Here is a 25,045-nt window from a genome sequence, read left to right as displayed (position 1 = left end):
AACAGTCGTGATCTATCTTTATCTGCTCTCGCTTGTGTTTGTGTGTGTGTGTGTGTGTGTAATTACCAAAGTGTAATTACCTAAGTGTAGTTACAGGATGAGAGCTACGCTCGTGGTGTCCCGTCTTCCCAGCACTCTTTGTCATATAACGCTTTGAAACTACTGACGGTCTTGGCCTCCACCACCTTCTCACTTAACTTATTCCAACCGTCTACCACTCTATTTGCGAAGGTGAATTTTCTTATATTTCTTCGGCATCTGTGTTTAGCTAGTTTAAATCTATGACCTCTTGTTCTTGAAGTGTCAGGTCTCAGGAAATCTTCCCTGTCGATTTTATCAATTCCTGTTACTATTTTGTATGTAGTGATCATATCACCTCTTTTTCTTCTGTCTTCTAGTTTTGGCATGTTTAATGCTTCCAACCTCTCCTCGTAGCTCTTGCCCTTCAGTTCTGGGAGCCACTTCGTAGCATGTCTTTGCACCTTTTCAAGTTTGTTGATGTGCTTTTTAAGATATGGGCACCACACAACCACAGCATATTCTACCTTTGGCCTAACAAAAATCGTGAGTGTGAGAGAGTGTGTGTGTGTGTGTGTGTGTGTGTGTGTGTGTGTGTGTGTGTGTGTGTGTGTGTGTACTCACCTAGTTGTGCTTGCGGGGGTTGAGCTCTGGCTCTTTGGTCCCGCCTCTCAACTGTCAATCAACAGGTGTACAGGTTCCTGAGCCTATTGGGCTCTATCATATCTACACTTAAAACTGTGTATAGAGTCAGCCTCCACCACATCACTTCCTAATGCATTCCATTTGTCAACCACTCTGACACTAAAAAAGTTCTTTCTAATATCTCTGTGGCTCATTGTGTGTGTGTGTGTGTAATTACCTAAGTGTAATTACCTAAGTGTAGTTACAGGATGAGAGCTACGCTCGTGGTGTCCCGTCTTCCCAGCACTCTTTGTCATATAACGCTTTGAAACTACTGACGGTCTTGGCCTCCACCACCTTCTCACTTAACTTGTTCCAACTGTCTACCACTCTGTTTGCAAAAGAAAACTTTCTAATTTTTTTGGCACCTCTTAACTTGAATCTGTGTCCTCTGGTTCGTTTTGTGTGTTTGTGTGTGTGTGTGTGTGTAATTACCTAAATGTAGTTACAGGATGAATGCTACGCTCGGGGTATCCCGTCTTCCCAGCACTCTTTGTCATATAACACTGAAACTACTGACGGTTTTGGCCTCCACCACCTTCTCACTTAGCTTGTTCCAACTGTCTACCACTCTGTTTGCAAAAGAAAACTTTCTAATTTTTTTGGCACCTCTTAACTTGAATCTGTGTCCTCTGGTTCGTTTTGTGTGTTTGTGTGTGTGTGTGTGTGTGTGTGTGTGTGTGTGTGTGTGTGTGTGTGTGTGTGTGTGTGTGTGTGTGTGTGTGTGTGTGATATAAATTTTAAATTATAACTGAATCCACTGGACAAGGCATACTAATGAAGGAGGAGGTAGTATTAACATCTCTAGCACTGAGATATATATTACAAAACTACTTCAATTGAAGAATATGGTGCCTTGTGATATGAAGAAGCTTAGTAAGTTACTCAGCCAATATAACTGTAATAATTCCTCTACAATAACACCTGAAGCAAAATAAGAGTAATAAATCTGGTTGTTACTAACCAAAATATGAAATTGTTTGAAGAATGTGAGCGATATAGCGCATGCATTCTCAATTTTTTATGAACTATGAGGTAGAGCAAAACTATAAGTTAGAGCAAAACTTAACAAACATTAAGAAATTTCAGATAATATGTATTAAATGCTAAAGGTTCTACATCATTGCTTGAACAATGTTAAAACATGTCTAACTGACAAAAAGCCCAAACCCGCTTGCTGCAAGAGTCATTTAGCCCAGTTTCAAGAAGTACTTGATGACCACCATAATACTCGTGTTTCATGAATTCAACATATATTGATTATTAAAACAAAATGACTGTGGCTCACTTATAAACTCAAGCTGAAGGAAGACGAATTTTTAAGCTATTCTGGTGATCTTAAAGATATTTTCTTGAATTCCGACTTTTCACTACACGGGTTACTACAAGCCAATCAAAATCTGCCAAAGCCCAGGCAGCTAAACTGATGGGGAAGAGCATGTATCCTTCTAAGTGTTGCCTAAAATCATTTGCAATGGATATATTTAGTATTGCATGAGTTAGGAGGATATGTCTCCCTTATCACTGTACTGTTGGCAAGGTCTTGTGAACTCAAAAGCTGCACCACTTTCACAATCACTCATCTCAAACTGAAGCTTATTGCACTTCTATGTATAAAAGACCTTCAAAACCTCATATAAAATACAAACACTCTTTCCTTTTATATGTAAGGAATCTTTAATGACATTGAGTTCACCAAACACTGCCACATTAGTCATAAAAAAGGGGGACCTGGCTGTTTACTCTCCACCAGCAGAACTGTGCCACCACGCTAAAAGCAACCTAAGAGGTCCATCTGCCCCGAAAGTAATTCTTTTTGGGTCAAATAATGCTAATGTGCAACTTCTTGCTATTAAAAATATGGAGAATATTTTTATATTACTAAACAAGGGATACTGTGTGTAAGGTATAACATAGATGCAAAATGGAGGGAAAGGGGTTACCATCTGGCACTTTATCTAAATGAAAAGCTTTATTAAGCAGCCTAGAAGGATTCTGACCAAGGCAGGCACAATTCTTCAGACACTCATAAATGAAAACTCATCTGAAAATGTGAAAGTTTAGTTTCTAAGAGAAACAAAATTCTCAGAGGGGAGGGTTTGAAAAAGTTGTTTAATTAAGACAGTACTGAACAATAATATGTAAAATCTGCATTTTGCTACAGTAGATACAAAAATAGCACTGCACTACAGAAAAAACAAGACTAAATATAAGACGATGCTTATAAATGGAAAACAACTTTAAAAACCTACAGGGAACAGAAAAGGAAAATGCCATGCAATTATTCGGGGCAGTTGGACAAAATCTTTGTCCTATGATGGGGTAAGACAGTGAGCATTAAACAACTACTCGAAGACCAACTTTTTCTTAAAGACCTTAAATCATACAAAGTGTTATGGAAGAAGTTTAATACATACAAAAATACTGTAAAGCCAATTATATTATGAGACTTATTAATGAAATGTCACATATTCAAGCTAGTGCCAGCTTTTTAAGTGAAGTAATTAGAATTTAGTTGCTATATTTTAATTTACAAGCACTTTCCATAGAACTTTTACTGCTCACTGTCCAATCCTTTCAGAAACTACAAAAATGCAACACTGAATAATGCAATATTAAGAGGTATAAGAGGCAGTCAAATAGTGGAGGAAGTCACCAAGTTCAGCAATCTTAGGAAGATCAACAAGGGCCAGTAACAAGTGGCTCGGCCTTATTATATCTCCTAGAAGAGCTGAGCTGCAATGCCTTCCTCACTGGGCAGTGATCAGATATCTCGGACACTGATTCATAACACCTCATGATAATACAGCTATCTTTTTAAAATATACTTAATGATAACAGCCTCACCATCCAAATGTTATCATTGCCTCGTCAAATCTTGTAAATTCAAAACAATAAGCAGCACCATGATGAAAAAGTTCTTAACTACTATACTGATATTTAAACAAAGGACTATTATTTACAATACAGTACATTAATTAATAAGTACGAATCCTCTGCTATGTAAATTTGCCATCTCATGCCACAGGAAATAATGTACAAATTTCTATAATTATTCTATTTAACCCCTTAAATGATGAAGCTATATAAAAAGTACAGTACTACATCGAAGTACACTTTGCTAAAAATAATTAGCAAACCAAATTGGAAAAATTGCATATGATGATTGGAACGGGGAAGAAATCGCAGATAGTGACTGGGGCAGTGTAAGGGTTAATGAGTTCATTACAGTTTTCTCTCCTCCCTTCTTCCTGATCTTATTTAGATTAGGTTAAGTGGTTCAAGTATGTGAAAATGTCATTTTGTCTAGACCTCTAATATTTAAAATTTAAATTATGTATAATCTTTTTACCAAATTTATCAGTAAAAGTCCTGCATGCGAGAGGCATATATATACTTGAATCTAAGATTGGAACTTAATTACTGTACCACTTTTTTTTTGCTGAAAATGTCAAGGGCAAATTACTTCAGTAAACAATAAGAATTCATTATAAATATTATGATGACAATAACTATACAAACATATAACCTATCTACAGCATCATTTACTTCTAAAGTGGCACTTATGGAAAGGAATTTACAAGATTTGACTAGACGTAAAACCCCAATCTATTCTAGCAGTTTAGTTATGAAAAATTTTAGACTTTCAAAATGAGATACTGTATATATATAGCCTAAATTTAGTTATTTGATCTAAAATTATCAAGTGATACAAAAATGCCAGATTAATATGTACAGAAAACTATCGCCGATAGTTTATGGCAGTACTCATGAGTGTAGTTCTGTATCAAAAACTTTGTTGCCATGTAACCAATACATTAGCAACAAATTGGCCGGCATGGTATATGCAGTAGCCTATGAAAGCATATGTATAGAGTAAAATCCTTTTAATGTTTTTGATTGTTCTATGTTTATGTTAATTAGATTTGCCTTTTGATCATCTGTTTTTATCAAGCAACTTTAAAAATTTCTATCAGCAAAAATGGTGGTAGGCAAAAATTAAAAATGGCAGTTCTGACACACAAACCAGCATCAAAGACCTAATATTAGTTGTATTAATATTAAACGCTATCAATAAGTTGTATGGCAGTGAATAAGGCATTTTGCCTTAAATTTTTGAACTAGAGTAACTAAGCCATATTTTAGTAATATGATGGTAAAGTGTTAAGGTGTTGAGCAAAGGCAGGCTGCAGGAGTAGGAGTGAAAAACCCAAAGGATGTTAGCCTGAGCTGCCACCGCTGATGCGCATGAGACGCTGATGGAAAGCCGGCAGTACCCGAGACTGCTGGCTCTCTACCAGATATGCTCATACAAACACAGCATTATTTAGAGGGTGGTGTGACTCAACAGCAGTTGCAGGGTTGTTCATGAATACGGCAGACAGACTGACGCTGCTGCGGCTGTCGCTGCTGTTGTTGCTGCTCCTGCAACTGCTGCTGTTGCAACTGTTGTTGCTGAAATTGCTGTTGTTGCAACTGTTGTTGTTGTTGCAACTGTTGCTGCTGCTGATACTGTTGCTGCTGTATTTGTTGTTCGTGCACCTGTTGCCCTGGCTGGTGATGGTGCACATGGTGTTGCTGATGATGCAGATGGTGTCGACTTGCCTGGATACGACCGCCCTCCTCATGCAGCGAGCAGCAGTGGAAGTCACACTCAGCCTGATCACCGGTGGGGGAGGCGCGGGTGCGGGGCTGTGGGGTGTGTGGATGCCCATACATACAGCACTCTGGTGTGTGGACATGCACAGTGGCTGAGTGCGATGAGTCCACAGACGACCCCTGGCGAGAAAGGCGCCCCACAACTGCCGCCGCCGCCCCAGGACCGGTGCCCATGTAGGAACTCTTGTGCTCGCTGTCGTGGTTTATCACAGTACCCTGCAATGTACCGGATACGTATCAATATACTTGGCAGAGTACCACGCTCTCCAGTGAAGTACTGCAAAATCACTGCCTGATGATCACAAGACCCAATGTTACACATTTGTATAACATCACCACCAGCAGGATAACACACAACCATCAGCTAAAAAACACAGAACTACCAAGTGCAAAAACACACGCAATAGGAAACCACTATGAAGTGACCCAAAAGCCTCCAAGAACAACTGAAAAATAATGCATCACCATCAAATGTTGACACAATCTTCATCTCCACCATATTATCAACTGCAATAATACACATCCCCATCAAGAGTTATAAGCCAACGGTATTGGCATAACAAATTGTATTACCCTAATGCAATGAAGTAGTCAAAGAAGCAACAAAGCCTAATGCTGTTTAAGTTATTTATGTAAGGGGAATGTTTCATTTTCTTCACGAACTGCATTAATAAAAGTTACTTCTTCACTCATCTCACCATTATTTGATTTAATAATAAAAGAGTAATATAATTATATATATTTCCCAAGAGAGATAAATAAAAGCATGCAAATTACTGATAATGTAATACAAAATTAAATAATTAATATAATTATAATAGTAATTATGATAATATTGTAATATAATAATAATAATAATAATAATAAAAACCAGTAATAAAGTATGTTTTGAGTAGCATTGTTGGTTTTTATAATGTCCCCCTGAGTCATTATAATGTATTTAACTGAAGAAATAGACTGGAAAATTAAAGTTCTGTGGTGGTAAATTAGTTCTCTGATGCCAAAGTCAAGGATGGATCTCAAGTAAATGCGATGTTGAAATAAAAAAAAAACTTGAAATAAAGATGAGCAACGTTGACAGGGAAGCATGGTGTGCATTATGCGGTGTAGTTCATGGATTTCCAGTTAATCACAAAGATCCTAACTATAAGGAGGTGGTGGCAGGGATTACTGAAAGCTATAAAAACACAGGCTCCTGCATGTCTTCAAAGATGCATTTTTTTTTTTTTGCACCTGCATCTTGATATTTTCTGTGAAAACTGAGGTGACATCAGTGAGGAGCACAGTGAAAGGTTTCACCAAGACATTGAAACAATGGGGAGAAGATACCAAGGCCACTGGAAAACTGCCATGATGGGAGACCATATATGATTTCTGATTAAAAAAGATGAAAGCATTCACAAATGAACAGGGTGAACTTCAAAGCATTTTTTTTAACTTTTATTTTTGTTAGAGTTCATCAATTATTTTACTAATTACATTTATTTGGTAAACTTTGAGCAAATTACCAGACAGAATAGCAAGAAAAGAGAGGGTTGCAAGTCAAATCTTGTTCTCATTCTAATGTATAAGTGAGACTTCATGTGCAATCATTTCAGCGTTAGAATAATAAACAATGACAATTAGTTGGTGCAAAAACTTAAAATATTCATACAGCTTCAAGGACCCCTCACACTGAAACATTAAACGAAAAGTTCCAAAGTGTGTTTATACAAAATGAAATCTTCAGGGAACCAGGCACAATAAGAATTCCAGAGAACAACATAGAGCACATAGAGGTGTCTAGAGACAAAGTGGAAAAAATGCTCAAGGAGCTAAGTAAGAACAAAGCAGTTGGTCCAGATGGAGTTTCACCATGGGTTCTGAGAGAATATGCACTTGAGCTCAGCATTCCACTTCAACTGATTTTTCAGGAATCCCTGTGTACAGGAGTTGTAGCTGATGTGTAAAAAAAGGCTAACATAGTTCCACTCTACAAAAAGTGGCAGCAGGGAAGACCCCTTCAATTATAGACCTGTAGCATAAAAAATGTAATAGTCAAAATATTGGAAAAAATAATTGAAACTAAATGGGTAGAACACCTGGAGAAAAACGATATAATATCAGACAGACAGTATGGTTTTCGATCCGGAAGATCCTTTGTAACGAACTTACTGTTTCTATGATAGAGCCACAGAGATTTTACAGGAAAGAGATGGTTGGGTTGACTGCATCTATCTGGACCTAAAAAAGGCTTTCAACAGTTCCACATAAGAGGTTATTCTGGGAACTGGAACATATTGGAGGGGTGACAGGTAACCTTCTAACATGGATGAAAAATTTCCTGACAGAAAAATGAGGGCAGTAATCAGAGGTAATGTATTGGATTGGAGGAATGTCACGAGTGGTGTACCACAGGGTTCAGTTCTTGCACCGGTAATGTTCATTGTCTACATAAACGATCTACCAGTTGGAATACAGAATTATATGAACATATTTGCTGATGATGCTAAGATTATAGGGAAGATAAGAAACCTAGATGATTGTCATGCCCTTCAAGAAGACCTGAACAAAATAAGTATACGGAGCAACACTTGGCAAATGGAATTTAATGTGAATAAATGCCATGTTATGGAATGTGGAATTGGAGAACATAGACTCCACACAACCTATAAATTATGTGAGAAATCTTTAAAGAATTCTGACAAAGAAAGGGATCTAAGGGTGGTTCTAGATAGAAAACTGTCACCTGAGGACCACATTAAGAACATTGTGCGAGGAGCCTATGCTACACTTTCTAACTTCAGAATTGCTTTTAAATACATATATGGAGAAATACTAAAGAAATTGTTCACAACTTATGTTAGACCAAAGCTGGAATATACAGTGATTGTATGGCACCCATATCTTAAGAAGCACATCAACAAACTGGAAAAGGTGCAACGACATGCCACTAAGTGGCTCCCAGAACTGAAGGACAAGAGCTACGAGGAGAGGTTAGAGGCATTAAATATGCAAAAACTAGATGATAGAAGAAAAAGAGGAGATATGATCACTACGTACAAAATAATAACAGGAATCGATAAAATTGATAGGGAAGAATTCCTGAGACCCGGAACTTCTAGAACAAGAGGTCACAGATTTAAACTAATGAAACAAAGCTGCTGGAGGAATATAAGAAAATTCACTTTTGTAAACAGAGTGGTAGATGGTTGGAACAAGTTAGGTGAGAAGGTGGTGGAGGCCAAAACCGTCAGTAATTTCAAAGTGTTATATGACAAAGAGTGCTGGGGAGACGGGACACCACGAGCGTAGCTCTCATCCTGTAACTACACTTAGATAATTACACTGCCAGTCACTACCTCCCACTCACCACTTTCCACCGCCCCAAAACACACGACATTACTTTGTTTCCATAACTCATTTTCTGGGAAGGCTCTATAACAGGTGGCACCTTGTTACTAGCTACCTGGATATCTCCACCCAAGTCAATCCATGCCAGGCTATGCCTACTGATGACTAGAGGCCAAAACCTGGCCCCTCTATAGAGGCACAAGGCAAAGTGGATGGTAGATCAGTAACCATGAAAAGGCTACCAGAAATGTGGGCAAGACAAAAACAATCAGCATCGCAAATAGAACACAGAACACAAGACACGAGACACTGCACTAAGCGAGCCAACCAGTCATGAGGCAGTTCACTCTTTAATTACACCTGCATGCTGCAAGGTGGCTGCATGACTAGCTTCTTGATTCTTAGACAACCTCAGTCATTTTGCCTGATATGATGCATCAACACATTGTGGTAACTCTCTTCATTCCTGCTAGTGCTCTTCGAGTTGCTTTTATTCTGATAAGAGGAGAAACCATCCTGAACTTTGCAGGGGCCATTTTCTTGTACTGTAGACACTTGATTATCTGGAATTCGAACATCCGGAAAACGCCTTTATACGGCCAAAATCGTGACCGGATAAAGTTATCTCAATATCCGGCCAAAATGGCCATGGGAGTCGGATAAAAGCTGGTTTAGCCGAATAAAATATCGGAGCTGGTTAATTGCTGCCCGTACCGTATTAATCCCTTCTGGCTGTGGCTCAAGGCGCATGGTGGAGGAGGGGGTGGGGTGGGTGGGTCGTGTCGGGGGAGAGGGGAGCGTTAGGAGGGACTACCTGGGTACAGGAATTACCATTAATTTTAGAACAATTCATCATAGCCAAAAACAAAAGAAATACTAGAAATTATGTAATAACAAATATATGTAAGTTTCCTAAAAACAATTTGCACAGGCTGAAGTTTCCTTCAAAAATATTGTGAGTTTTTCCTCCTGGCGGCCTACGTAACGTGTTATAGCTGCCCCAAGTGGACATGTCCAATCCTGGTCAACCCATGTGCTCCCATCCCTCGTGTTATACCACAGTGCTGCAGCATTAGTGAAATATTTTTTAAATAACTTTTTTATTTTCATAGTAACTTTGAACATTTTTGGCCAAGATTATGTCTGGTAGCAGCATCAATCATTCTGGAGGTGTTAAGAGGAAGAAGGTTCTCCTAACAATTAAAGACAAGTTACGTGTTATACAACTTTGTGAAAATGGCCGGTCGACTTCAAGTGAAGTGAAGCCTGAGGGGAACCAAAGAGCTGATCATGCAACAGGCCATTGAACACAGAAGGCAAGCTAAACTTGATTCTTATATGGTAAGAAAATCAAGCCAAGCGCCTTCAACAAGTGAGACATCACAGGCAAGCCAAGCGCCTTCATCAAGAGAGGCGTCACAGGCAAGCCCAGCGCCTTCAACAAATGAGGCGTCACAGGCAAGCCCAGCGCCTTCAACAAATGAGGCGTCACAGGCAAGCCCAGCGCCTTCAACAAATGAGGCGTCACCGGCAAGTCAAATGCCTTCAACCAGTGAGGCTTCCACAGCTGGCAGTCAAAACTAACTTTGCTTAATGAACTGTACAGTAATTTTAAGTGTTAATTTTAGTGTTGTGTTAGTATAGGTTACGTAAATTGTCAAGAATTTTTAACTTCAAGATGTGTGGCATCAATCAAGAAGATGAGCAACAACAAGGTAAGTTGAGGTTTCTAGTTGAATATTTAATAATTATATGTGGCAAGACAATTCAAATTATGTTATTTGTAGTATAAAAATACTGTAGTTGGAAATGGTTAGTTTTGGACTCAGAGGTGAAAAAGTACCATTATCCGGAACACCTGATTATCCGGCTAGGTGTCCTTCCCATATAGTCCGGATAATCGAGTGGAGACAGTATATTCATTTTTTATTTCAGTGTTTGCTCCATGTGCATGTATATCTATGCCTCACTCCCTGTGTGTGACTCATTAATTAACTTTTCACATAAGAATGAAAGTAACTGCAAAGGGCCTATTGGCCCATACAAGGTCTAGAACGTAGAATGTGTAGAATGTAGTTATGTGTTAATTGGCTGTTGATTGCTGGTGTTGACTTTTTGATGTGTAGTGCCTCACTGATGTGCGATAGCAGGAGCCTCGACATCATAGACTCTACACATCAAAAAGTTAACACCAGCAACCAATTAATGAATAATTACATTCTACCCACTTCAAAACTTCATATGGGCCAATATATATATATATATATATATATATATATATATATATATACCTAGTAGCCAGAATGCACTTCTCAGCCTATTATGCAAGGCCCGATTTGCCTAATAGGTTGAGTGATTTTCTTTATTTTCAAAAATTTTTTTCCTATTGCTTTTTTTTTAATTATTATCATTATATTATATTAAGAACATAAATTGTTGACTCAGTTATGTTAGTTTAGGCTAGGTTAAGATAGGGTAGGTTAGGTTAGGTAGGGTTGGTTAGGTTTAGTCATATATTTATGTTAGTTTTAACTCAAAATAATAAAAAAGGAACTCCTACATATTGAAATCGATAAATTTATCATTTCATAAGAAAAAATAGAAAAATATATAAATACATGAAAACTTGGCTTATTAGGCAAATCAAACCTTGCATAGTAAGCCAAATAGTGCATTCTGGCTACTAGGTACAACATATATATATATATATATATATATATATATATATATATATATATATGTCGTACCTAGTAGCCAGAACTCACTTCTCAGCCTACTATTCAAGGCCCGATTTGCCTAATAAGCCAAGTTTTCCTGAATTAATATATTTACTATAATTTTTTTCTTATGAAATGATAAAGCTACCCTTTTCACTATGTATGAGGTCAATTTTTTTTTATTGGAGTTAAAATTAACGTAGATATATGACCGAACCTAACCAACCCTACCTAACCTAACCTAACCTATATATATAGGTAAGGTTAGGTTAGGTAGCCAAAAAAAGCTAGGTTAGGTTAGGTTAGGTAGATTAGGTAGACGAAAAAACATTAATTCATGAAAACTTGGCTTATTAGGCAAATCGGGCCTTGCATAGTAGGCTGAGAAGTGAGTTCTGGCTACTAGGTACGACATATATATATATATATATATATATATATATATATATATATATATGTCGTACCTAATAGCCAGAACGCACTTCTCAGCCTACTATGCAAGGCCCGATTTGCCTAATAAGCCAAGTTTTCATGAATTAATTGTTTTTCGACTACCTAACCTAACTTTTTCGGCTACCTAACCTAACCTAACCTATAAAGATAGGTTAGGTTAGGTTAGGTGGGGTTGGTTAGGTTCGGTCATATATATACGTTAGTTTTAACTCCAATAAAAAAAATTGACCTCATACATAATGAAATGGGTAGCTTTATCATTTCATAAGAAAAAAAAATTGAGAAATTATATTATTTCAGGAAAACTTGGCTTATTAGGCAAATCGGGCATTGCATAGTAGGCTGAGAAGTGCGTTCTGGCTACTAGGTACAACATATATATATATATATATATATATATATATATATATATCTGGCTACTAGGTACGACATTATATATATATATATATATATATATATATATATATATATATATAATGTCGTACCTAGTAGCCAGAATGCACTTCTCAGCCTACTATGCAAGGCCCGATTTGCCTAATAAGCCAAGTTTTCATGAATTAATGTTTTTTTCGACTACCTAACCTACCTAACCTAACCTAACCTAACTTTTTCGGCTACCTAACCTAACCTAACCTATAAAGATAGATTAGGTTAGGTTAGGTAGGGTTGGTTAGGTTCGGTCATATATCTAAATTTAAATTTCAATAAAAAAAAATTGAACTCATACATAATGAAATGGGTAGCTTTATCATTTCATAAGAAAAAAAATTGAGAAAATATATTATTTCAGGAAAACTTGGCTTATTAAGCAAATCGGGCCTTGCATAGTAGGCCGAGAAGTGCGTTCTGGCTACTAGGTACGACATATATATATATACAGTATATATATATATATATATATATATATATATATATATATATATATATATATATATATATATATATATATATATATATATATATATTACAGTGGCACCTCAACTTACGATTGCCCCAACTTACGATAATTTCGAGTTACGGTGTAAATTTGATCGAAAAATACGACTCGACTTACGATAGTGTCGTCGACTAACGATATTTGTTGGTACACGTTTGGGTCGACCGAATGCGTGGTTCCCGGTCACGCTGGCCAACCTGCCTCAGTTTATTTGAGTTGTCCGCTTAGTGACGATCACGCCTATAAGAAATTCCGTTTTTGTGGTGATTTTTTGCTTTTTGAACATAAAACTGATTATTATATATCATGCCATGGGTCCCAAGAAAGTCAGTGGTAAGGTTCAACATATGAAAACATATGTAAGAATGACCAAAGAGGAAATACAAGAGATCATACGTAAACATGAAAATGGTACTCGTGTTGTTGAACTAGTTAGGCAATACAATAAATCTTCAGAGGAGGAGAAGGCAGTGGCATTAGAGGATGTCCCTTCCTCATTAATTAAGAAAATGTGTGCAGTATGGGAAGGACTGCAAAGTTTTGCTGAAAAGAATCACCCAGATAAAGCTGTAACAGCCCGTTGCATTGATCTTTTTAATGACTATGTGATGCCTTACTACAGACAAGTGTTGGAAAGAAGGGAAAACAATCTTCAATGGAACGATTTCGTGTAAGAAAATCAAGCAGTGAGCCAGAAGCAGGTCCTAGTGCTATGCAGGCAAAACATGCCAGAGTTGAGTATCCCAAAGAAGTCCACACTGCCTGATGTTATAATGGAAGGCGACTTCCCTTCCAAACAGTAACACCTCTCCTCCTCCCCCCTCCTCACCATCTTCCACACGCCATCAAGAGTCCTCCATAAAGGTAAGATAAACATATGTACTGTATTGTAGTTAGAGGAAAAAAATTGTATTCAGTATAAAGTGTATTTTTAAGTTAATATTTTTGAGGGTGTGGAATGGATTAATTCAATTCCCTTTATTTCTTACGAGAAAAATAGTTTCGACTTATGATATTTTGACTTACGATACGTCTCTGGGAATGGATTACCATCGTAAATCGAGGCCCCACTGGATATATATATATACAGTAGAGCCTCGAGTGACGATTGCCTTAAATGGCAAGTATTTTGGGTAATGATCGCCCAGATCACTGACAATTCATCTCGTATGGAGACCACTCATTTGAATGACAACAAGACCACATGGTGGGAGTCGCATTGCTTCTCGAATATCCTCGGACGCCTCCGACAATGCAAATAAATTATGTTGATTTTGTTTAAAAAATAAATTGTGTATGTTTATATATATATAAACACACAAAGGGCTCCACCCCTACGAGAGATTCGAACCCAGGTGTTTGTGCACCAAGACACAACCAGTACTCTGACCACTCCACGTAGATCCTTAAAAGAGATCGAAACTCGGGAGTTTTTACCAACATCTTGACCTCCCAAGGTCAAGATGTTGGTCATGCCCCCGGCGTGACCTCCTGGGGTCATGCCCCTGGCCCGCACGCCGGGGGTGTGACCTCTAAGTTGCCGGCGTGCATGCCCGGCGCGCGATAGTGTTAATAATCTTTTTACAACTTAAGTCATCCATATTGTTCCTTTTCCTTTCTTTCTCCTTTTTGGCACATATCTTTGTACGAGTTCAGTAATGACCGTTTTGAAATATTCCTAAGATGCTCCCATGCCATGATCACCTATCAGCTCCCTCCATGGGGTGTTTTGCAATTACTCTCTCATACCCTGATAGTTTCCTTGGTGGTAATCTAGAAGGTCTTCATCCTGGACCTTTACGGGAGTTTCTGTAATTGTATTCCATCTTAGAATATTATGAGCACATGATGGGGTGAGCTTTTCCCCTACTTGAATTTGATTGACCATGCCCTCTTCTGATGTTAGCACATCATAAGTATGTATGTATGTACTGTATGTATGTACAGAGGAACCTCAGTTAACGAACTTAATCCGTTCCGGAACCGAGCTCGTCATGTGAAACGCTCGTCATGTGAAACAAATTTCCCCATTGAAAATAATGTTAGTACAATTAATCCATTTCACAACCAAAAAACAGCAGTATGAAATTTTATAATGTAATTATAATATGTACATGTAATTATTATAAATGTTTTGCTTTACTGTTTTTATTTTTTTATTTTTTTTTTTTTTTTTGAGATATATACAAGAGTTGTTACATTCTTGTACAGCCACTAGTACGCGTAGCGTTTCGGGCAGGTCCCTGGAATATGATCCCCGCCGCGAAGAATCGTTTTTTCATCCAAGTACACATTTTACTGTTGCGTTAAACAGAGGCTACAGTTAAGGATTTGCGCCCAGTAAATCCTCCCCGGCCAGGATACGAACCCATGACATAGCGCTCGCGGAACGCCAGGCGAGTGTCTTACCACTGCACCACGGAGACTGTTAAATTGTACTTATGAAGTCATTACTGGCTTGAGGAAGACGATGGGAAGGTGGGGGAGGAGGAGAGGGGGTTACAGTGTGGAAGGAGAATCCACCTCTGAGTCAGGCAGGCTCTCTCTTCTTGTGAATTTCAGATGGATGGATGGACTGGATTCCCCGGGTGAGGGAACTGGATGGTGAGGGAACTGGATGGATGGTGAGGGAAGACTGGATGGATGGTGAGGGAGGACTGGATGGATGGATAGTGAGGGGACTGGATGGATGGTGAAGGGACTGTATAGATGGTGGGGGGACTGGATGGATGGATGGTGGAGGGACTGGATGGATGGATGAATGATGAGTGGACTGGATGCATGGATGGATGGTGGAGTGGGACTGGATGGATGGATGGTGGGGGAACTGAATGGATGGATGGATGGATAGTGAGGGGACTGGATGGATGGGGGAGGGGACTGGCTGGATGGATGGTAAGGGGAATGGATGGATGGATGGATGGATGGATAGAGAGGAGATTGGATGGATGGTGGGGGGGGGGGAACTAGATGGATGGACAAGGGGGTGGATGGATAGATGGTGGAGGGGAGCTGGATGGATGGATGGTGGAGGGAAGCTGGATGGATGGATGGTGGAGGGGAGCTGGATGGATGGTGAGATAAACCTCCATACCTCACACCGCACCCTCCCCGCTACTCCAATACCCCGATCCTGTCACTGGACCCTCCCCACTACCTTCATCCCCCGTACTGCACCCTCCCCGCTACCCCCACACCGCCAACGGACCCTTCCCGCTACCTCCATCCCCCCCAGCTGTACCCTCCCAGCCACATCGGGAAATATTAACTGAAGGCTGGCTTCCTTTTTTTTTAGGGGGGGGAGGGGAAGTAAAGAGGATGGAGAGGCAAAGGTGAAGGGAAGTTTATGAGTGAGAATTACATTGAGAGTTATGAAAGCAGGCAGGCTGTCCATTTTGCTGATACAATGTGTGGGTGTTGGCAGCTAAGCTAAACTTGCTCTCTCTTGTCAGGGAGCTGTGTGTGTGAGAGGTTCTTCACATGTGATTCAGCATATATGGATGAATACTTGTTGCATTCATATATACACTCTCCGATGCTTCCACACATGTTATGTTGGCCTTGCTACAGCTGGATCAGGAAGCAGACTGCCTGACATTAAACTCTTGTTGTTTACTGACTGTGGAAGCCTGATTGACTATAAATGCCTTATCCATCCATCTGATAAGGATAAGCAGAGGGATGTTTATCCTGTGCGATAAAACAACAACACTGTCGTCGGTGTCTGAGAATTTGCGAAAACTAGCGGGAACTCTAAGAAGCAACACGTGGTTTTCTTGTTAACCGAGCGTAAGCTCGTCAATCGAAACAAATTTTCTGAGAGTGGCTCGCTCGTTACCTGAAATGCTCGTAGATGGGGCAGCTCATCACCCGAGGTTCCTCTGTATGTGTGTGTACACACACACCATGAGTGTAACTCTCATCCTGTAACTACACTTCAGGTAATTACACTATTTACTTTAAGTAATTAGGTAATCACACACAATTTAGGCTTGTATCAGGGTCCTGTCAAAGTCAAACTATTGACATTTTCCATGAAGCAGCCCCACAATAGTTGCCTAACTCCCAGGTACTTATTTACTGTTAGGTGAACAGGCACATTAGGTGATAGGAAACTTGCCCAACTATTTCTGTCCTACCTGGGAATCGAACCCGGGATCCCAATTGTGAGTTGAGACTGAAGCACATGTTGTTCCATGCAAGAACCCTTGAAAATTACTTTCCATCAATGTATGATAAAGCATAGTATATATTTTTTTCCACAAAATATTCTTAAACAAAATATGTTCATCTTATACACCGAAAAATATGGTATCAATTCTGAGTATGCAATAAAAATGAAAATATATCCAGTACTTTGCTAGAAACATAACAGTCTAAGTTTAGTTTCTTTCACACAAGTGAAATCTTGCGATATTTATTTACAATTACAAATATACAGAGTACAGTATCAAAATAAAATAAACATTCACGAGAACAGCACTGATAGGTACTAAACCGTTTTACCAGCAGTCTTCATCAGAATCCAGGCTTATGCGGCTCCCAAGTACCCAAGTAAGGGGGTGACTAACAAGTCTACAGATATTCACATCAATATTAACTTGATTATCATGCAAGAACTGTTACATTATTCAACTAAGTCAGTTGCATCTTCATCACTGAAACACGATATTTTTGACATTTTAAAAATACTTACCCAGTTCAAAGAATATAACCTCCATTCTAATGTGCAGTTGGCAATTTCACAAGTCTACATATTAATACAGTACCCTATATTATTTAGTGTTTGAAATCATGAAGCAATCATGTGTGTCCTGATATACTCAAGAGTAAAAGAAACACAAACCAGCGTTGAATGTAATGAAACGCCAGTTTTTGGGTGAGCCCCGGAGGTTCCCAGAAGCTATCATCACTGATTAAGTGCCATACTATCGAGTGTCATCAGTTGGAAAATTCTTTTTTGCCTACCAGGGTCAATGAGCCAGAACCTGGTCACTTCACAAAGGTACAGGGAGCGATAGCCAATGATCACTTTACATTTAAAGGATATAATCTTTGCCATCCCCAGGGAAGACACCCAGAAAGATAGGTGAATCAAAACAAACCAGTACCTAGTTTTAAAAACAACCAAAGCCCCAAAATGCCAAAAGAATTCCCTAAAGAAAAAAGAAACAACCAAAAATTTATGAAACTAGCCCCCCGCTAGTACAGAGGAGCTTGTCTGTTAAAACATCATTAGTCTTTATATTTGAAAAAGAAATTGAATTATCAGCCCTCAGGACATTCCTGGTGGGTGGTGCCATTAAAGTGATGATAAAGAAAACAAATCTTGGGCCTTAGAGACAAAGCTTTTGGATATAGGTAAGTGAACATACTGTATGAGCTCAATTATCCGAAGTCCGCTGAATCAAACATTTGGGTTATCCAGTCAAAATCGTGTCTCGATAATTTTCTGGCAAACCTTCTCCATATCTGGATAACTGGAGATTTGGCCGGATAATGCAGACTGGCATAAGAGTCTAACTCAAGTCCAGATAATTTTATGGCAAAACTTCACCATATTCAGACAGAAATCCAGATAATTAGAGATTGGGTTACATAAATTTTTAAACACTATACATTTGAAGATTAAACAAAGAAGACAAAGTACAACACGGTTAGCTGAAGTTTCTGTTTTAAATTTTATTATATTAAATGTTCTATAAATATTATTTAGTGTGTTGAAACTCAAATTATGTTTGTTGTGGTACAACAAATTGCAAATATAGTAATTTTTTACTTCCCTGGTAAGAATTCTGCTTATCCGGATCTCTGGCTTATCAAGTCAAGAGTCCTTCCAATATGGTCCGAATAAGCATGCTTAGACAGTATGTAAAGATATTATAATTTTTCTATTACTGTTCTTTGAAGAGGTGACACTTTTAAATCATATACATGAGACCACCATAATAATAATTAGTAAAGTCAAAGACCTCAGAAAACAGCATTAAGTTTAGGAGGATATTCCTGAAACTTTCATATGACAAATTTATAACAAATTTAAAAAAACACCATATGACAAATTTAGTATGTACATATTGAATCTTCCAATCCAAGGATGACTGAGGATTTAATATAAGCACCAGTATGCTGAAACTATCATCATGCTTACAAAATCTAAATCTAAATATATAATATATATAAAATCTATATATATATATGTCGTACCTAGTAGCCAGAATGCACTTCTCGGCCTACTATGCAAGACCCGATTTGCCTAATATGCCGAGTGATTTTCTTTATTTTCTATAAATTGTTTCCAATTGGTTTATTTGAATTATTATTATTATAGTATACTATGAACATAAATTATTGACTTAGTTATATTAGTTTAGGCTAGGTTAAGATAGGTTAGGTTAAGTTAGGTAGGGTAGGTTAGGTTCGGTCATATATCTACGTTAGTTTTAACTCAAAACAAATAAAAATGAACTCATACATAATGAAATAGATTGGTCTATCATTTCATAAGAAAAAAAAAATAGAAAAAAATATAAATTCAGGAAAACTTGGCTTATTAGGCAAATTGGGCCTTGCATAGTAGGCCGAGCACGATGTTCTGGCTACTAGGTACAACATACATACATATATATATATATTTATTTATTTCCAAAATAGATCATTCACAAATATCCAAAGTTTCCATTGCACTACTATCTGTGATTTTGATGCAACTGACTGTCTACATGCTTTCAAGCCAATCCAGAAAATATGAAACAAAGAAATTATGGCAAAATTCACATTATTATGAAAACTCACCTGGTGATGAGTTGGTAGAGGTGGAGCAGTTGCAGAAGGACCAATGTCATTAATGAGCGTCTCCTTTTTGCCGTCCCGCAATATAGTGGTAACAGTGCCCACAGGTGCCTGGCTTACTGCACCTGCAGCAGGTACAGGTGATTTGGTGCCACTAAGGGAAATAGTGGGTGCAGGTGAAGGCGTGGAGCCTACAGAGGGCTGAGCCACCAGGTACTCATGTCGCTGGATGGTACTTTCCCCTACTCCGCTTACAATCATCCGAGTGGCAGTGGCGGACGGCTTCCGGGGGGATGACGTGCCTGAAAATATAATTTCTTATTATCACCTTCAACATTACTCCCTTATATTTAGTCATTTAGTTTTCCCTTTAATCTGATGACTTTTTCAATTACGAGATCTGCACAGTGGAATAATATCATTGGTAAGATATAACTGAAATAAAATAAGCACCGAACACAGCTAGATGGCCAATAGGTAACCCAATTCCATGCCTCTACCTAGAGGTCCTAGAGAACTATTGTCATGAGTTTATCATGGAACAAAGCAACCAGCTTTAATATTGGATCTAAATGAAATGAGTATCCATTTATCAAATGTTAGCAATAAAGAGAAACGTAAAAGAGACCCTCTTGTCATGGGCTTAATTAAAAGCTATCTTTGGAGAAAGCAGAGGCTAGAGAGAAAATCCACTGGGGCCGTGAGACAATGTGAACCAGTGACCAAGGCATTGCCAGCCATGGTATTGAATGTGGCTGGAAATGCGTTAGTCGCAGGTTTGCGTCGACACACAGCCCATATAGAATTTCTCATTGATATATATATCACATTAGTGTGATTTGTGTGTGTAAAAGCAGAGGTTCTCGCTGAGAAGATTAAAGGAAGAAAAACATTGGGCCGAATTACACTAGACATGCATATTATTAAGATATTGCTAATTTTAACAAGACAGTTTTTTATTTTCCTGTTTTGTACATGGAAAGTGTAATAGTTTTTATCAACTATTACCAAGAATTGTCAAATTATTAAATATTATTATTTAATATTAAATTCTTGAAAGATAAATGTATGCTGAGGAAACAATATAGTTGAGAAATAGCACAAGACCTCTACGAATCACTTTGCACAGCAACCATATGGCACAGTATATTGCTGCTAGTAACACTAATATTTTTTTATAACAGCATCAGCTTCTTAGTCAATGTGAGTACCATAATTAATAATTACTTCATATTTAGAACATCCTTCTGTTTTAACTAAACAAGAGGTGTAAAAAGCCTCTGATTTGTTTTGATTTAAGTGGTTAATGTGATGCTGGCAATACAAATATTTCAAAAACTAATTTTTTTTCTAAGTGCAATAATTAATGCATAAATAATTATTCAAAACTTAGAGATAAATAAGGAATGATGTCTCATTTTATAAACAGCTGAAAAGAGGAATTCTAATAAACTGTTAAGAAAGTTCAATAAATTAGTTGCTCACAACACACTTTCAGAGAATCCAGTTGTTGTACAGCGAAGAAATGTACTCTCTCACAAAGCCCAGTGGTTGTATAGAAAAAAAGTACCCTCTCACAAGGCTCAGTGGTTGTACAGCAAAGAAAAGTATCTTCTCACAAAGCCCAGTTGTTGAACAGCCAAGTACCCTCTCACAAGGCATATCAGTTGTACAGCAAAGAAAAGTACCCTCTCACAAAGCCCAATGGTTGTACAGTAATGGCAAGTACACTCTCAGTGGGGCCTAGTGGTTATACAGTAAATTCCTGTAATGTACATTACGCTCTCAGAGAGCACTGTGGTAATGAAATTAATGATACCATAAACCACATACAAGAGAAAATAATATAGGTTTTATGAGCAAATGTATTAACATGGATATGGTTACTGTATTAGCTTGTTCACGTTATATACCTTGAGTCTGTTGAAACAAGTCCATTGTGGCCAGATAGGTTGGCATGTGAGGATGAGCATAGGCAACTACATCCCATGTTGACACCAGAGAGGCTGATTTTGTCAAAGCAAAGCAGTGGGAGTTTAGATCTTTGAATACTGAGAGCAGAGAGACAACATATGAAGGGATATACCAACTGGTGAATATAGAATAAATTAAGAATATAAGGTTAGTATGAATTACTAAAATTCTCATTCAATATCACTCTAAATAAACATGATCATGCATAAATAAAGGCTGATAGTTATATGATTGAAAGGGGTGAAGAGGGAATTAAATGTGGAGTGACCGAAGTTCAATCTATTTATTTGGAATGGATCAATATATGAAAGAAAGGATAGCAAGAGGTCAGAGCACCTAAAAAAAGTGCAAAAGATTGTTTTGTTGTGATCCTCCTAAACAAACTTCTCCTGTGACAGTCCCCTATTTAACGTACTCCTGGAGGGGAAGTGTGGCATAATTTTTCACAGGTGGGTACAGGAACAGATGACTGCTGACTCCTGTTAGCAGACACAGAGCTGCAGGCTGAGACCTTCCCTTAGCTCATGTGCCTTACCCACTAGTTTCCCTGGAATATGACCCACCAATCGTTTAACAATCAGGTACCCAATCACTGCTGGGTGAACAGAGGGAAACAGTTAAGATTTGGGGGCTAGTCAACCCTCTCCAGCCAGGATATGAACCTAGGCCATATTGCTTGCGAATATCAGGGCAAGTGTGTTACCCTGCACCATGGTGACTATTTTCCAATACATATTGTAAATAGTTATCCATACTGCAGGAACTTTAAGCAGTTGTGTAAATAATTACTGTGAATAAATAAATAAATAAATATCCAAAAGAAAATTCACAATTATGTTGTGTTTAATGATGTGTGTGTGTGTGTGTAATTACCTAAGTGTAGTTATAGGATGAGAGCTACGCTCGTGGTGTTGTCTTCCCAGTACTCTGTCATATAATGCTTTGAAATTACAGACGCTTTTGGCCTCCACCACTTCTCACCTAATTTGTTCCAAATATCTACCACTCTGTTTGCGAAAGTGAATTTTCTTATATTCATTCAGCAGCTTTCTTTACTAAGTTTAAATCTATGACTTATTGTTCTTGAAGTTCTAGGTCTCAGGAATTCTTCCCTATCAATTCATGTTACTATTTTGTACATAGTGATCATATCATCTCTTTTTCTTTTAACTTCTAGTTTTGGCATATTTAATGCCTCTAACCTCTCCTCGCAGCTCTTGTCCTTCAGTTCTGGGAACTATTTAGCTGCATGTTTTTGCACCTTTTCCAGTTTTCTGATGTGCTTCTTAAGATGGGCACCATACAACTGCTGCATATTCCAGCTTTGGTCTAACAAAAATTGTGAACAATTTCTTTACTATTTTGCCATCTATGTACAGTATTTAAAAGCAATTCTGAAGTTAGAAACTATAGCATAGGCTCCTCACACGACATTCTTTATGTGATCCGCTGGTGATGGTTTTCCATCTAGAACACCCCTAGATCTCTTTCTTTAATAGAATTCTTTAAAGATTTCTCACATAATTTATAGGTTTTGTGGGGTGTGTGTAATTGCCTAAGTGTAATTGCCTAAGTGTAATTACCTAAGTGTAGTTACAGGATGAGAGCTAAGCTCGTGGTGTCTCATCTCCCCAGTACTCTTTGTCTTATAACACTTTGAAATTACTGACGGTTTTGGCCTCCACCACCTTCTCACTTAGCTTGTTCCAACCGTCTACCACTCTGTTTACAAAAGAAAACTTTCTAATGTTTCTTCGGCACCTCTGTTTTCTCAGCTTGAAACCGTGTCCTCTTCTTCATGATGTTGCTAGTTTCAGGAATTCCTCCTTGTCAATTTGGTCGATTCCTTTTAGAATTTTGATTGTAGTGGTCATATCACCTCTTTTTTCTTCTATCTTCTAGTTTAGGCATGTTTAAGATCTGTAGTCTCTCCACGTAATTCTTGTTTTTCAGTTCTAGAAGCCATTTTGTAGCATGCTACTGCACCTTTTCCAGTTTCTTTATGTGCTTCTTGAGATTTGGGCCCTATACAACTGCTGCATATTCCAGTTTTGGTCTCACGAAAGTCATGAACAGCTTCTTTAGTATTTCACAATCCATATAAATAAAAGCAAGTCTGAAGTTGGAAAGCGACGCATACGCTCCTCTCACAATGTTCTTTGTGTGTTCCTCTGGCGACAGCTTACTATCCAAAACCACCCCTAAGTCTCGTTCTTTATTAGAGTTCTGTAATTCCATTCTACATAACTTGTAATTTGAGTGTGGTCTATTTTCTCTGAATCTACATTCCATAACACAGCATTTATCCACATTGAATTCCATTTGCCACTTTACGCTCCAAGCACTTATTTTATCTAGATCAATTTGAAGGGCATTACAATCGTCTGCGCCTCCTATCTTCCCCAGTATGTTACCATCATCCACAAACATGCTCAAATAATTCTGTATTCCTTCTGGCAGATCATTTATGTAGATGATGAACATTACCAGTGCAAGAACTGAACCCTGTGGCACTCCACTAGTAACACTCCTCCTGTCAGATACATTGTCTCTGATTACTGCCCTCATCAGTTCAAAAGTATTTCATCCATGTCAGAAGTCTCCCTGTCACTCCTCTAGCATGTTCCAGTGTAATTACTTAAGTGTAGATACAGGATGAGAGTTATGCTCGTGGTGTCCCATCTTCCCAGCACTTTTTGTCATTAAAAGCTTTGAAATTACTGACGGTTTTGGCCTCCACCACCTTCTCACCTAACTTGTTCAAACTGTTTGCCACTCTGTTTGCGAAAGTGAAATTTCTTATATTTCTTCGACATGGTGAACACAAATGTAGGTGCTTATATATAATGTGTGTATATTTGTGTAATAGCAGCAAAAGGCGTATATTTGGAGAAGCCATTTTGGTGATGGAGGGAGGGACCATCAGCTGACTGTGTGGCAACCTCTGTTATTGTCTGAACTCACCATACCAGCTTAGTTGTACAGTTATAGTGAACAAAATATGTACACGTACAGTGACACCTCGGCTTACGAATGCCCCTCTTTACGAACTTTTCAGGTTACGAGCCCAATTTCTTCGTAAAATCAGAATCAGGTTATGAAATTTGCCTCAGGTAACATAGTTTGTTGATACGCATATGGTCGACCAAGCGCATGGTGGCACAGCGATCGTGCCTCAGTTTACCAGTGACTCCCACCTAGTGACAATCGCGCTTGAATTCTTTGTAAAGAATTTCATTTTTTTTTTATTTTTTAGTATTTGAACATAAAAGTTATTATTATATATCTCGCCATGGGTCCCAAGAAAGCCAGTGGTAAGATTCAACTCAAGAAAACACATGTGAGGATGACCATAGAGAAAAAACAAAGAGATCATTTGTAAACATGAAAATGGTACACGGGTTGTTGAACGAGCTAGACAGTACAACAAAACAATGTCAACGATATGCACTGTAATTTCTAAGAACGTATCAACAAT

The 25,045-nt window shown here is 38.2% G+C and overlaps 1 protein-coding gene across 1 annotated transcript in view; it reads right to left on the bottom strand.

The window, feature by feature from the left end:
- The window catches only part of LOC123760642 (DNA fragmentation factor-related protein 2), a 76,954-nt gene that overhangs the window by 37,735 nt on the left and 14,174 nt on the right, over positions 1-25,045 (bottom strand). The window contains exons 3-4 of the mRNA XM_069328650.1: positions 19,597-19,895; positions 5,245-5,577 (exon numbers count right to left, since the gene is read on the bottom strand). Of these exons, the coding sequence (XP_069184751.1) occupies positions 5,245-5,577; positions 19,597-19,895 (632 nt within the window). The remainder of the gene's footprint in view (positions 1-5,244; positions 5,578-19,596; positions 19,896-25,045) is intronic.

This window comes from Procambarus clarkii, chromosome 21 (assembly GCF_040958095.1).
Source record: "Procambarus clarkii isolate CNS0578487 chromosome 21, FALCON_Pclarkii_2.0, whole genome shotgun sequence".
Classification (NCBI taxonomy): Eukaryota; Metazoa; Arthropoda; class Malacostraca; order Decapoda; family Cambaridae; genus Procambarus; species Procambarus clarkii.
This window is presented reverse-complemented; position numbering and strand designations above follow the sequence as displayed.